This window comes from Oncorhynchus nerka, linkage group LG17 (assembly GCF_034236695.1).
Source record: "Oncorhynchus nerka isolate Pitt River linkage group LG17, Oner_Uvic_2.0, whole genome shotgun sequence".
In the NCBI taxonomy this organism is placed as follows: Eukaryota; Metazoa; Chordata; class Actinopteri; order Salmoniformes; family Salmonidae; genus Oncorhynchus; species Oncorhynchus nerka.
Window position 1 is genome coordinate 13,519,319 of NC_088412.1, and position 15,908 is coordinate 13,535,226.

Here is a 15,908-nt window from a genome sequence, read left to right on the forward strand (position 1 = left end):
ACTGCGTTCTTATGTCTATCAGTGGAGGCTGCTGAGGGGAGGAAGGCTCATAATAATGGCTGGAACAGAGCGAATGGAAATGGAAACCATGAGTTTGATACCATTCCACTCCAACCATTATCACGAGCCCGTCCTCCCCAATTAATGTGCCACCAACCTCTTGTGATGTCTATTGTGTTCTGTTATGAACATTGTTAAATTATACATCAATAATCAGTTGATAGAGAACAAATGTGTAACTACTTGGAACAATTGCACAAAACTACTGTTTAAGATTGATGTAATGTTTTATTACAGGGTTCTTTCTTAAGCGATTTACACACATTAAAGAATAGAAAAAAAAGTTTAAAAATGACATGAAATACTGGGAGCAGTACAGTATGATGGCTAGTTATTGAGATAAGCTCCGGTCATTTGATTTTCATGAATTGTCATTTCATGATGTTATCATTTGTTCATACTTACATGGGCTATTTAAGTGCTATACATTCTATCACTTTGACAATGGAACCAAAAACAGTCACTAAGCAAGCTGTAGTTTTAACATGTAAAAAAGACAAACTGTTGAAATCTTAGGAAAAATTGAAATACGCCAAAACACGCTCAAAAACATTTTGATAAAAACGACTCCACCTTCCCCACAGACATTTAATTATTAGTGTCAAGTGTGCAGCTCCTTTATTCCTTAATATGAAAGCAATTTGAAGCGTTTCCCTCTAAGGCTATCCAGGTAGTATCAAGATCTGTGCAGCACCTGCTCTGAACTAGGTTGTGTTCATTAGGGGACGCAATAGAAAACCTTTCAAAACGCTTTGCAACAGAAAACAAACATTTGCTTTTCGTATTGGACAGGTCCAGGTAGGGCCTCGCCGTTTTAGAACCCTGGTGTCTGTGTAAAAACAAGCCTGCCTTTCCTGTTTTCTTTTGAGTTGGTCAACGAATGCTGAAGACGCAACTTGGCACACTGAGGGCAACATTGCATTAATGTTCCAGCAACCATGAGTTTGTTGAATGTGGGAATGGGGGCTCTACTGGTTCTCGGCGGCTTGGTTCTTCCTCTCCTGCCAGTCTTTCTCCCGCAAGCTCAGTTCTGCCTCAGTGAAGGACGCTGGGCCCCAGTTAGTGATTTTCTGAGGCCCCTTCGAACCTGAGAAAACAAATCAGAAAGTTCACTCACATCAGTGCAAACAAAGGAAAGTAAATGAGGAAAGGAAGCCACTTTAGATTATTGAGATGCACCCAGAGAGGGTGAACAGAAAAACAACACAACAGAGGGAAGAATGAAGAGAGAGTATTGATAAAAGGAGGAAAGTGTACAGTAATATAGTGTTGTGTTACCAGGTTGAACGAGGCGGACTAATCCCTCATGGTGGGCCACTTTATGTTTCCAGGTCCTGGTGTTATTCGCTGCATCCTCCAGTTTCTGCACTACCTCCTGTGACAAACAAAGAAAATACGATATCAGTTGTTTTTTTGATAGTAAAACAGGACAATCCATGGCTCATCTGTAGAACTCTACTGCCACCTACAATTGTCATCTGGTACTATTTGCTTCACAAGGAACCCACCGTTCTAGCACCCCCTACATGTATAATTAGGTATTGTTCTAGCACCACAACTCAAGGATCCCTGTTCCAGCTGAACAAAATGAGTCCTACTCCTGAACTAAAAATAATTGAGAATCTTTGTTCAAAGTACATTTTAGTCCAAAAATAGGCCGTGGAATCTTTGTCCTGGAAACCGGCCCTAAAACATGCCTCACCTGGTATTGCTCCAGTGCCCCCTGCCTCTCTTTCTCTAGCTGTTCCAGCTGCAGCATGGCAGCCTGCAGGGCATTCTCCTTGGCCGTTCCCTCCTTCCGCAGCTCCTGCTTCTCCACCTCTGTCTCAGAGATGGCCCTCTGCTGGTGGAGGTGGATCTGTTCCAGCTCAGCCCGCTTGATAGCCTCCTCCTCTAGTAACCTGGAGAGAGGTACATTAAGTACAGGGAACAGCCTCCTCCTCTAGTAACCTGGAGAGAGGTACATTAAGTACAGGGAACAGCCTCCTCCTCTAGTAACCTGGAGATACGTACATTAAGTACAGGGAACAGCCTCCTCCTCTAGTAACCTGGAGAGAGGTACATTAAGTACAGGGAACAGCCTCCTCCTCTAGTAACCTGGAGAGAGGTACATTAAGTACAGGGAACAGCCTCCTCCTCTAGTAACCTGGAGAGAGGTACATTAAGTACAGGGAACAGCCTCCTCCTCTAGTAACCTGGAGATACGTACATTAAGTACAGGGAACAGCCTCCTCCTCTAGTAACCTGGAGAGAGGTACATTAAGTACAGGGAACAGCCTCCTCTTCTAGTAACCTGGAGAGAGGTACATTAAGTACAGGGAACAGCCTCCTCCTCTAGTAACCTGGAGAGAGGTACATTAACCTGTTGCTCCTACCCTCTACTTTTTTGAACATTTTGTTAAAAATCACGCAACATTTCAGCGCCCTGCTACTCATGCCAGGAATATAGTACGTTCATATGGTTAGAATGTGTGGATAGAAAACACTCGGACGTTTATAAAACTGGTTAAATCACGACTGTGGCTATAACATAACGTGCGTTACATCGGAAAGCGCAGGAAAACCTGATCACAGAAAATGGAAATAAATATCCTTGCGCCACTTCCAGCAATTGTTCACAGTGAGCCGAATTAGATAAGACCGAGGTTTCAACTCCCACAGCATCCCCATGTTGTCTAGAGTCTTGTGAATTGAATCAGCTTTGATTCTTGGTTGAACCGAATCAGGGGAACCACTTACCTCCAGTCTCCGCCCAGATCATTTGGAAGAGCTCTCTCGTGAAATTTTTTCCAAGACGACAGCTAATGATTTTTACATCGCCTCCTGATGATTTTTATCGCTTATTAACGTTTACTAATACCTAAAGTAGCATTACAAACGTATTTCGAAGTGTTTTGTGAAAGTTTATCGTCTACTTTTTGAATTAAAAAAAATGACGTTACGTTGTGAAAACGCTGTTTTTTTCGTTTATCACACAGTCTACATATAACGATATCTTGGCTTTATATGGCCCGATTTAATCGAAATAAAGACCCAATAGTGTTTATGGGACATCTAGGAGTGCCAACAAAGAAGATGGTGAAAGGTAATGACTGTTTTCTATTTTATTGTGCGGTTTGTGTAACGCCGAAATGCTAATTATTTTGTTTACGTCCCCTGCGTGGCTTTTGTGTTGTAGTGTATTGGTGCATGCTATCAGATAATAGCTTCTCATGCTGTCGCCGAAAAGCATTTTAAAAATCTGACTTGTTGCCTGGATTCACAACGAGTGTAGCTTTAATTCGATACCCTGCATGTGTATTTTAATGAACGTTTGAGTTTTAACTAATACTATTAGCATTTAGCGTAGCGCATTTGCATTTCCAGAGCTCTAGTTGGGACGCAAGCGTCTCAGGTAGAAGCAAGAGGTTTTAAGTACAGGGAACAGCCTCCTCCTCTAGTAACCTGGAGAGAGGTACATTAAGTACAGGGAACAGCCTCCTCCTCTAGTAACCTGGAGAGAGGTACATTAAGTACAGGGAACAGCCTCCTCCTCTAGTAACCTGGAGAGAGGTACATTAAGTACATGGAACAGCCTCCTCCTCTAGTACCCTGGAGAGAGGTACATTAAGTACAGGGAACAGCCTCCTCCTCTAGTAACCTGGAGAGAGGTACATTAAGTACAGGGAACAGCCTCCTCCTCTAGTAACCTGGAGAGAGGTACATTAAGTACAGGGAACAGCCTCCTCCTCTAGTAACCTGGAGAGAGGTACATTAAGTACAGGGAACAGCCTCCTCCTCTAGTACCCTGGACAGACGTACATTAAGTACAGGAAACAGCCTCCTCCTCTAGTAACCTGGAGAGACGTACTTTAAGTACAGGGAACAGCCTCCTCCTATAATAACCTGGAGAGACGTACTTTAGGTACAGGGAACAGCCTCCTCCTATAGTACCCTGGAGAGACGTACTTTAAGTACAGGGAACAGTTAGTTCAGAATGTGTAATATACAAACAAAAGGGATATGTTGATTAAATCGATTATATTGCATACATATCCATCCTGGGGGTATACACACATCGCACACCCACACACACACATACAAATTCCCATTGAGAACACAATGTGAAAAGTGCTGAGCCCAGAGAAGCACAAATGTCAGCACAGAGGAAGAAAGGGTTTCTGGACGGGAGGGACTGTTGCCTATGTCTATGTGGGAACCATGTAGATGCCTTGGTGTGTGTGTGGCCCCCTTGTGTCTCATTGTATCCACAGAAATGGAATTGTGTGTGTGCGTGTGTCACCCTCTTCCACATTGACTCACTCCACTTGTCAGACAATTACAGTGACTCTAGTCAGAGAGACAATCAAATCCATCAATTCATCTCAAGAGTGTGCATGTGTGCATATGTACAGTCTGTGCCTGCCTATGTGTCTGTGTGTTGAGCACCGACCGGGCCTGGAGCCTGCGGACCGTCTCCTCGTCCTGCCTGGCACGTTTCTCGTCCTCCAGGGCGTCCTCCAGGCGGTGGTACATGTCCTCCAGCTCATGGACGCGCTGCAGGTACTGCTCCAGCTCACTGGACTTCTGAGCCACCTGCTCCTCCATCTCCTGTCGCACCTGAAGACCAGCAACAAGACAATGTAGAAAGAGCGCCACAGTTCACCTGAAGACCGGCAACAAGACTATGTAGAAAGAGCACCACAGTTCACCTGAAGACCGGCAACAAGACAATGTAGAAAGAGCACCACAGTCCACCTGAAGACCGGCAACAAGACAATGTAGAAAGAGCACCACAGTCCACCTGAAGACCGGCAACAAGACAATGTAGAAAGAGCACCACAGTTCACTAAAACTAAATCTATTGGTGCTCTTGGACCTGAGGAGTCAGTGCTTAGTAGGTTGTAGCACTGATAGAAGGGGTTGGTTGGTTAGCAACAAAACCAAAGTGTGCACAACTATGGAGAAAAACAGACGGAGTTGGCTTAAGACTGTTGACAACAGGAAAAGTATATTTAGTCTCCAAATGTTTCTTGAAAACATACATTTGCACAATGAGCACTTGTTGTCTCTCAAATATGTTGTTACAGTTGGTTAGCTAGCTAGCGAATCCGTCAAAACAAGACATGGTATCAATAACGAGATACTTTTGGTCACATAATGTATGTGGACACCTGCTGGTCAAACATTTCATTTCAAAATCATTTGCTGCTATAACAGCCTCCACTCTTCTGGAAAGGCTTTCCACTAGATGTTGGAACATGGCTGTGGAGACTTGCTTCCATTCAGCCACAGGTGCATTAGTGAGGTCGGACACTGATGTTGGGCAATTAGGCCTGGCTTGCAGTCGGCTTTCCAATTCATCCCAAAGGTGTTCAATAGAGTTGAGGTCAGGGCTCTGTGCAGGCCAGTCAAGTTCTTCCACACCGTTCTCAACAAACCATTTCTGTATGGACCTCACTTTGTGCACGGGGACATTGTCATGCTGAAACAGGAAAGGGCCTTCCCCAAATTGTTGCCACAAAGTTGGAAGCAAAGAATCATCTAGAATGTCATTGTATGCTGTAGTGTTAAGATTTCCCTTCACTGAATCCAAGGAGCCTAGCCCGAACCATGAAAAACAGCCCCAGAACATTATTCCTCATCCACCAAACTTTACAGTTGGCACTATGCATTGGGGCAGGTAGCGTTCTCCTGGCATCCACCAAATCCAGATTCGTCTGTCAGACTGCCAGATGGTGAAGAGTGATTGATAAGAGAACGCGTTTCCACTGATCCAGAGTCCAATGGCAGCGAGCTTTACACCACTCTAGCCGACGCTTGGCATTGCGAATGGTGATTTTAGGTTTGTGTGCGGCTGCTCGGCGATGGAAACCAATTTCATGAAGCTCCCGACGAACAGTTCTTGTGTTGACGTTGCTTCCAGAGGCAGTTTGGAACTCGGTAGTGAGTGTTGCAACCGAGGACAGATGATTTTTACACACTTTAACACTCAGCGGTGATGTTCTGTGAGCTAGAGTGGCCTACCACTTCGAAGCTGAGCCGTTGTCGATCCTAGACGTTTCCACTTCACAATAAGAGCACTTACAGTTGTCCGGAGCAGTTCTAGCAGGGCAGACATTTGATGAACTAAATTGTTGTAAAGGTGGCATCCTATGACGGTGCCACGTTGAAAGTCACTGAGCTCTTCAGTATGGGCCATTCTACTGCCAATGTTTGTCTATGGAGATTGCGAGGATGTGTGCTCAATTTTATACTCCTGTCAGCAACAGGTGTGGCTGAAATAGCCTGAATCCACTAATTAGAAGGGGTGTCCACATACTTTTGTTTATATAGTGTAAAACGGGCTGAAACGAGCCACCTACGATTCCCCACATGGCAGCTTATTGTCCTTGTTGCCAGCTATTTGACCTTTCGTTGATGCACGTTGTCAGCCAAGCAGTCTATTTAACTCACTTATTGAATCTAATATGGCTGAACTATCCCTTTAATATAACTAACTTAACCCATTGCGTCTTCTCTTTCACATATTTATTGGAGACCCATTGTATCTTATAACCACTCATTTGAATTTAGTATCCTATGCCCACTAACTTCCTACCATTCAGTCCTACCCTTCAGGCTATGAAAATGAATTATGTGATGATTGGAAACACTTGCCATCGCTAATGCTAATCTCTAAATGTTCCCTTCTTTTTTTTTTATACATATAACAAAGAAAAGAGGAAGCAACCCTTCTGGATACTTCCTGAAACAGAGCAGACATTGGCCTGAGATCATGAAATAATGTAACACCTTATTAAGCTGAGAGAAATCAAATGTGAAACCTTATTGATGGCAGTCCTATGAACGGAGGATGACATTTATAAAGTGTGTCAGTAGGATGTGTGGAATAAATGTCAAAAGTTATGAGCTTAAGGGGTATAGATGGGAGGATGAAAGAACTAGAAAGTTGCAATCATTTTCATGGACCCAAGAATTTACTGAATAAATGAAGAAAACCTGCTGAACAAGCTGAATCAGTGGTTAGGGACAACTTCTACCTACTCAATGAAGTCTCACAGGGTGTAGAACAACTTCTACCTACTCAGTGAAGTCTCACAGGGTGTAGAACAACTTCTACCTACTCAATGAAGTCTCACAGGGTGTAGAACAACTTCTACCTACTCAGTGAAGTCTCACAGGGTGCAGGACAACTTCTACCTATTCAGTGAAGTCTCACAGGGTGCAGGACAACTTCTACCTATTCAGTGAAGTCTCACAGGGTGCAGAACAACTTCTACCTACTCAATGAAGTCTCACAGGGTGCAGGACAACTTCTACCTACTCAGTGAAGTCTCACAGGGTGCAGAACAACTTCTACCTACTCAGTAAAGTCTCACAGGGTGCAGGACAACTTCTACCTACTCAGTGAAGTCTCACAGGGTGCAGAACAACTTCTACCTACTCAATGAAGTCTCACAGGGTGCAGGACAACTTCTACCTACTCAATGAAGTCTCACAGGGTGCAGAACAACTTCTACCTACTCAGTGAAGTCTCACAGGGTGTAGAACAACTTCTACCTACTCAATGAAGTCTCACAGGGTGCAGAACAACTTCTACCTACTCAGTGAAGTCTCACAGGGTGTAGAACAACTTCTACCTACTCAGTGAAGTCTCACAGGGTGCAGGACAACTTCTACCTACTCAGTAAAGTCTCACATGGTGCAGAACAACTTCTACCTACTCAGTAAAGTCTCACAGGGTGCAGGACAACTTCTACCTACTCAGTAAAGTCTCACAGGGTGCAGGACAACTTCTACCTACTCAATGAAGTCTCACAGGGTGCAGGACAACTTCTACCTACTCAATGAAGTCTCACAGGGTGCAGAACACCTTCTACCTACTCAATGAAGTCTCACAGGGTGCAGGACAACTTCTACCTACTCAGTGAAGTCTCACATGGTGCAGGACAACTTCTACCTACTTATTGAAGTCTCACAGGGTGCAGGACAACTTCTACCTACTCAGTAAAGTCTCACAGGGTGCAGGACAACTTCTACCTACTCAATGAAGTCTCACATGGTGCAGGACAACTTCTACCTACTCAGTGAAGTCTCACAGGGTGCAGGACAACTTCTACCTACTCAATGAAGACTCACATGGTACAGGACAACTTCTACCTACTCAATGAAGACTCACATGGTGCAGGACAACTTCTACCTATTCAGTGAAGTCTCACATGGTGCAGGACAACTTCTACCTACTCAATGAAGTCTCACAGGGTGCAGAACAACTTCTACCTACTCAGTAAAGTCTCACAGGGTGCAGAACAACTTCTACCTACTCAGTAAAGTCTCACATGGTGCAGGACAACTTCTACCTACTTATTGAAGTCTCACAGGGTGCAGGACAACTTCTACCTACTCAGTAAAGTCTCACAGGGTGCAGGACAACTTCTACCTACTCAAAGAAGTCTCACATGGTGCAGGACAACTTCTACCTACTCAGTGAAGTCTCACAGGGTGCAGGACAACTTCTACCTACTCAATGAAGACTCACATGGTACAGGACAACTTCTACCTACTCAATGAAGACTCACATGGTGCAGGACAACTTCTACCTATTCAGTGAAGTCTCACATGGTGCAGGACAACTTCTACCTACTTATTGAAGTCTCACAGGGTGCCGAACAACTTCTACCTACTCAGTAAAGTCTCACAGGGTGCAGAACAACTTCTACCTACTCAGTAAAGTCTCACATGGTGCAGGACAACTTCTACCTACTCAGTGAAGTCTCACATGGTGCAGGACAACTTCTACCTACTCAATGAAGTCTCACAGGGTGCAGGACAACTTCTACCTACTCAGTGAAGTCTCACAGGGTGCAGGACAACTTCTACCTACTCAATGAAGTCTCACAGGGTGCAGGACAACTTCTACCTACTCATTGAAGTCTCACAGGGTGCAGGACAACTTCTACCTACTCAGTGAAGTCTCACAGGGTGCAGGACAACTTCTACCTACTTATTGAAGTCTCACAGGGTGCAGTGTGTATCTGTAATCTCACAGGGTGCAGAACAACTTCTACCTACTCAGTAAAGTCTCACATGGTGCAGGACAACTTCTACCTACTCAGTGAAGTCTCACAGGGTGCAGGACAACTTCTACCTACTCAGTGAAGTCTCACAGGGTGCAGGACAACTTCTACCTACTCAGTGAAGTCTCACAGGGTGCAGGACAACTTCTACCTACTTATTGAAGTCTCACAGGGTGCAGTGTGTATCTGTAATCTCACAGGGTGCAGAACAACTTCTACCTACTCAGTGAAGTCTCACATGGTGCAGGACAACTTCTACCTACTCAGTGAAGTCTCACATGGTGCAGTACAACTTCTACCTACTCAGTGAAGTCTCACAGGGTGCAGGACAACTTCTACCTACTTATTGAAGTCTCACAGGGTGCAGGACAACTTCTACCTACTCAGTGAAGTCTCACATGGTGCAGGACAACTTCTACCTACTCAGTGAAGTCTCACATGGTGCAGTACAACTTCTACCTACTCAGTGAAGTCTCACAGGGTGCAGGACAACTTCTACCTACTTATTGAAGTCTCACAGGGTGCAGGACAACTTCTACCTACTTATTGAAGTCTCACAGGGTGCAGTGTGTATCTGTAATCTCACAGGGTGCAGAACAACTTCTACCTACTCAGTAAAGTCTCACATGGTGCAGTACAACTTCTACCTACTCAGTGAGGTCTCACAGGGTGCAGGACAATTTCTACCTACTTATTGAAGTCTCACAGGGTGCAGTGTGTATCTGTAATTCTGAAGTAACCAGTGTAAGGAAACATTTGCCAACTAAAAGTGTAAGGGGGCAATTTTGTTAAAGTCAATTAAGTAGCCGGCCACATAAGGGGTAGTAGTCAGCGGTGGGTGTAGTTTACAGTAGAAACATATTCTCCTTTGACCGCTAAATTGTGAGTAGCTAGGTAGGTACCATTTTCTCCCTCTCCAGGTCCATCCTGTAGCGATCCTGTTGTTCAGTCTGGGTCTGCAGGAGTCTCCTCTCCTCCTCCGCCGCATTGGCCGCCGCCTCCTCTAGTTTCTGACCAATAGCAGAGTGGACAGTCGTTACATAATTGAAGACAGATTGTTACGGATACAGTTATCCTGTGTGTGTGTGTATCCTGTGTGTGTGTTTCTTTTCTCTCCTTCTCCCCTCACAGGTGAAAACCATCACTCCCCAATCAGTCAACAATCAATAATCAATCAGAAGACACACCTACTCCTATTTCCTACCCTATCACAGTTCCTTCCCCATGGTTTAAAAACCCCATCATTTGTTTGCTCTGGAGCAATCTCTAGCTCAATCTCTCTGTAAATGCCATGTCTGTAGGTCTCTGTGTTTCACTCTCGCTTTGTGTCTTAACCTCTCTTTTGTTTAAGCACCTCCATAGCACTTTGTCATCACCTGTGAGTATTGTTTTTGGTTATGGTGTTTGTTTGTTGCTGGTGGGAAAAGGGGGAAACCAAGACAAGTCGCCCATGGGCATACACTACCCGTAGGTGAACTTTGTTAAATACACTAGTTAGAACTGGGCGGACCACCCACTGTATTTTTGGTTAGTTAGTTAGCTGTTGTTAAAGTAGGCTAGTCTAGCTTAGGGGTGTTTTTGAATACTTATTGTTTCTTTCCTTGGGTCCAGCTCAGCCCCTTTTCCTGCTCCCCCCATTACCGTGTGTTTATAAATAAACCTAGAGTTTGACGGTAGATTTCTGTTGTCGTGGTTATTTCGTGCACACTTTTACTTTGTCACAATAATAATTTGCATGAGTTATGTTACGGGTCTCATTACCATCCCCCCTAGACTGTCGGGCCAAAAGGGATTCGTAACACAGATACACAATCTTCTCTCCGTCAAAGTTGACTGCATTTCTGAATTTAAAATCACCTCCTGAATTGAAAATTAAATCTACCCAGTGCAATGCATTAACTAAATTCTTAACTTAAGCTAATGGATATGCGGCTTTGTAAACAAAACTATCTGAAAAGCTCCTAAAGAGGAAGCAAGCACAGCACTGACGTCTGACTTGGCGTCGTCACAGCAGAAACAAACGTATTGTAAAGATTTCCCAATGTCATCTTGTGCTGACAATGCATAGAAAGTAATATATCTTAGTGAGTTGTATGATTTTTTTTCTTTCTAAATGAGCGATTTTTACTCAACATTTGTTTAGAAGGGGCATTATTTAGTTGGTACATCCATTTTTGGACTTGTAAATTAATTATATGTACACAGTGACTATTGAAAAAAAAAATACTTAGATGCGTAATGAGCTTAGTTCAACTGTAATACCCCCCCATCAGACCCCAAAATCTAAGTTTGTTTTACTCCATTGTTTGTAAACAATGTAAATGTAAATCGACATTGTGTGCAGACTCAAAACATTGTTAAAACCATCATTTTGATCTCACAGATGGTCAGTCCCTGCATCCATAGCTCTGTCTATGAATTTGAGAGTGGTTACATTTCTACAGCCCCATAGCTCAGGTGTTTGCCAACACAGTGGCAGGGTCATTTTTGTTATTGTTTGAACTGCAGATTTCCCCTTGGTTGTTAATCGGTGATTCCTCTAACATTTGACTCTTTCCATGCAGCTGTGACTTGTCATTTGACCTTTCTCATTCGTTACTCACTCACCATGGCAGGTTAGTGTGAAGTGACCAGCCAATTTACAGTGGCTATTGTGTACACGTGAATCCAAGGTCAAAAGGTTTAAAGAGGGTTGACCCTCAATCTCCAGTCCTGTGTGTATCAGAGAGTACGAGAGACAGGGACTTGTTGCACCTCAATGGGAGAATGTCTAAACATTCATTGTGCCTCTACTCCTCGATGCATAATGAAAGAACAACAAAGAGAGATTGTTTCCTCAGGAAATCCAATGATTATCCACGGCTACACTATATGTGTTACATTGGACAATAAAGTTGTATTGTATAAATTGTGTGTTTTTTTTGTCACTGGCCAACACACAATAGCCCAATATGTCAAAGTGGAATCAGGTTTTTTGAAAATTTTACAAATTCATTCCAAACGAAACGCTGAAATGTATTTGAGTCAATAAGTATTCAACCACTTTGTTGTGGCAAGCCTAAATAAGTTCAGGAGTAGAAATGTACTTAACAAGTGACATAATAAGTTACATGGACTCACTCTGTGTACAATAAGAGTGTTCAACATGGTTTATGAATGACTACCTAATTTCTGTACCACACACATAAAGTTACCTGACATTGAATATCCCTTTGAGCATGGTGAAGTTATTAGTTACACTTTGGATGGTGTGTCAACACACCCAGTCACTAGAAAGACACAGGCATCCTTCCCAACTCAGTTGTAGGTGAGGAAGGAAACCGCTCAGGGATTTCACCATGAGGCCAATGTTGACTTTAAAACAGTTTCAGAACTGAATGGCTGTAATAGGAGAAAATTGTGGCTGGATCAACACCATTGTAGTTACTTTACAATACTAAACTAATTGACAGAGTAAAAAGAAGGAAGCCCGTACATCATAAAATATATTCCAAAACATGCATCCTGTTTGCAACAAGGCACTAAATGAATACTTCAGAAAATGTGGCAAAACAATTCACATTTTGTACTGAATACAAAGTTTTCTTTTGGGGGCAAATCCAATATAACACATTACTGAGTACCACTCTCCATATTTTGAAGCATAGCGGTGGCTGCATCATGTTCTGAGTATGCTTGTTATTGTTGAGAACTGGGGAGATTTTCAGGATGAAAAGAATTAACGGAATGGCGCTAAGCACAGGCAAAATCCTAGAGGTAAACTTCGTTAAGTTTGCTTTGCACCAGACACTGAGCGATGAATTCACTTTTCAGCAGGACAATAACCTAAAAACAAGGCCAAATCTACACTGGAGTTGCTTACCAAGAAGACAGTGAATGTTCCTGAGTGGCCAAGTTATAGTTTTCACTTTCACATCTATGGCAAGACCTGAAAATGGTTGTCCAGCAATGATACACAACCAACTAGACAGAGCTTGAATATTTTTTTTTTTTGAATAATGGGCAAATGTTACACAATCCAGGTGTGGAAAGCTCTTAAGAGATTTATCCAGAAAGAATCACAGCTATAATCACTGCTTGACTCAGGTGTGAATACTTAAATTAGATATTTCTGTATTTCAGTTTTAACAAATGAGCAAAAACAGGTTTTCACAATGTCATTATGTGTAGATGGATGAGAAAAATATATATTTAATACATTTTAAATGCAGGTTGTAACACAACAAAATGTGGCATAAGTCAAGGGGTATGAATATGTTCCGGGATTCATCCAATGGCATTGAGGAATACACCACCTCAGTCATAGTCTTCATCAGTAAGTGCATTGATGACATCGTCCCCACAGTGACTGTACGTACATATCCCAACCAGAAGCCATGGATTACAGGCAACATCCGCATCGAGCTAAAGTCTAGAGTTGCCGCTTTCAAGGAGCGGAGACTAATCCGGACGCTTATAAGAACTCCCGCTATGCCCTCAGACGAACCATCAAACAAGCAAAGCGTCAATACAGGATTAAGATTGAATCCTACTATTCCGGCTCTGACGCTCGTCGGATGTGGCAGGGCTTGAAAGCGATTACGGACCACAAAGGGAAACCCAGATGCGAGCTGCCCAGTTACCAGTTACGCAAGCCTACCAGACAAGCTAAATGCCTTTTATGCTCACTTTGAGGCAAGCAACACTGAAGCAAGCACGAGATCACCAGCTGTTCTGGATGACTGTGTGATAACGCTCTCGGTAGCCGATGTGAGCAAGACCTTTAAACAGGTCAACATTCACAAAGCTGCTGGGCCAGACGGATTACCAGGATGAGGCGGCCTATAGGGAGGCGGCCTATAGGGAGAAGGTCAGAGAACTGGCAGTGTGGTGCCAGGACAACAACCTCTCCCTCAATGTGAGCAAGACAAAGGAGCTGATCATGGACTACAGGAAAAGGCGGGCCGAACAGGCCCCCATTAACATCGACAGGGCTGTAGTGGAGCGGGTCGAGAGTTTCAAGTTCCTTGGTGTCCACATCACCAATGAACTATCATGGTCCAAACACACAAAGACAGTCGTGAAGAGGGCACAATAAAACATTTTCCCCCTCAGGAGACTGAAAAGATTTGGCATGGGCCCCCAGATCCTCAAAAGGTTCTACAGCTGCACCATCGAGAGCATTCTGACCGGTTGCAATACCACCTGGTAGGGCAACTGCTCGGCATCTGACCGTAAGGCACTACAGAGGGTGGTGCGAATGGCCCAGTACATGGCCAAGCTTCCTGCCATCCTGGACCTACAGTTGGAAGTTTACATACACTTAGGTTGGAGTCATTAAAACTCGTTTTTCAACCACACCACAAATTTCTTGCCAACAAACTATAGTTTTGGCAAGTCGGTTAGGACTACTTTGTGCATGACACAAGTCATTTTTACAACAATTGTTTACAGACAGATTATTTCACTTATAATTCACTGTATCACAATTCCAGTGGGTCAGAAGTTTACATACACTAAGTTGACTGTGCCTTTAAACAGCTTGGAAATTCCAGAAAATTATGTCATAGCTTTAGAAGCTTCTGATAGGCTAATTGACATCATTTGAGTCAATTGGAGGTGTACCTGTGGATGTATTTCAAGGCCTACCTTCAAACTCAGTGCCTGTGCTTCACATCATGGGAAAATCAAAAGAAATCAGCCAAGACCAACAGAAAGAAATTGTAGACCTCCACATGTCTTGTTCATCCTTGGGAGCAATTTCCAAATGCCTGAAGGTACCACGTTCATCTGTACAAACAATAGTACGCATGTATAAACACCATGGGACCACACAGCCGTCATACCGCTCTGGAAGGAGACGCGTTCTTTAGTGCAAAAATTGCTAATTAATCCCAGAACAACAGCAAAGGACCGTGTGAAGATGCTGGAGGAAACAGGTACAAAAGTATCTATATCCACAGTAAAACGAGTCCTATATCAACGTAACCTGAAAGGCTGCTCAGTAAGGAAGAAGCCACTGCTCCAAAACTGCCATAAAAAAGCCAGACTACGGTTTGCAACTGCACAAGGGGACAATGGTCATACTGTTTGGAGAAATGTCCTCTGGTCTGAAGAAACAAAAATAAAACTCTTTGGCTATAATGACCATCGTTATGTTTGGAGGAAAAAGGGGGATGCTTGCAAGCCGAAGAACACCATCCCAACTGTGAAGCACGGGGGTGGCAGCATCATGTTGTGGGGGTGCTTTGCTGCAGGAGGGACTGGTGCGCTTCACAAAATACATGGCATCATGGGGCAGGGCAATTACGTGGATATATTGAAGCAACATCTCAAGACATCAGTCAGGAAGTTAAAGCTTGGTCGCAAATGGGTCTTCCAAATGGATAATGTCCCCAAGCATACTTCCAAAGTTGTGGCAAAATGGCTTAAGGACAACAAAGTCATGGTATTGGAGTGGCCATCACAAAGTCCTGACCTGAAACCTATAGAACATTTGTGGACATAACTGAAAAAGCGTGTGCAAGCAAGGAGGCCTACAACTTGACTCAGTTACACCAGCTCTGTCAGGAGGAATGGGCCAAATTTCACCCAACTTATTATGGGAAGCTTGTGGAAGGCTACCCGAAACGTTTGACCCAAGTTAAACCATTTAAAGGCAATGCTACTAAATACTAATTGAGTGTATGTAAACTTCTGACCCACTGGGAATGTGATGAAAGAAAGAAAAGTTGAAATAAATCATACTCTCTACTATTGTTCTGACATTTCACATTCTTAAAATAAAGTGGTGATCCTAACTGACCTAAG

At 43.5% G+C, this 15,908-nt stretch overlaps 1 protein-coding gene across 1 annotated transcript in view; it reads right to left on the bottom strand.

The window, feature by feature from the left end:
* Window positions 1-268: 268 nt before the first annotated feature.
* The window catches only part of LOC115144717 (switch-associated protein 70-like), a 37,838-nt gene continuing 22,198 nt past the window's right edge, over window positions 269-15,908 (bottom strand). The window contains exons 8-12 of the mRNA XM_029685751.2: window positions 10,022-10,129; window positions 4,493-4,659; window positions 1,763-1,961; window positions 1,339-1,435; window positions 269-1,147 (exon numbers count right to left, since the gene is read on the bottom strand). Coding sequence (XP_029541611.1) covers window positions 1,029-1,147; window positions 1,339-1,435; window positions 1,763-1,961; window positions 4,493-4,659; window positions 10,022-10,129 — 690 coding nt within the window. The 3' untranslated portion in view covers window positions 269-1,028. The remainder of the gene's footprint in view (window positions 1,148-1,338; window positions 1,436-1,762; window positions 1,962-4,492; window positions 4,660-10,021; window positions 10,130-15,908) is intronic.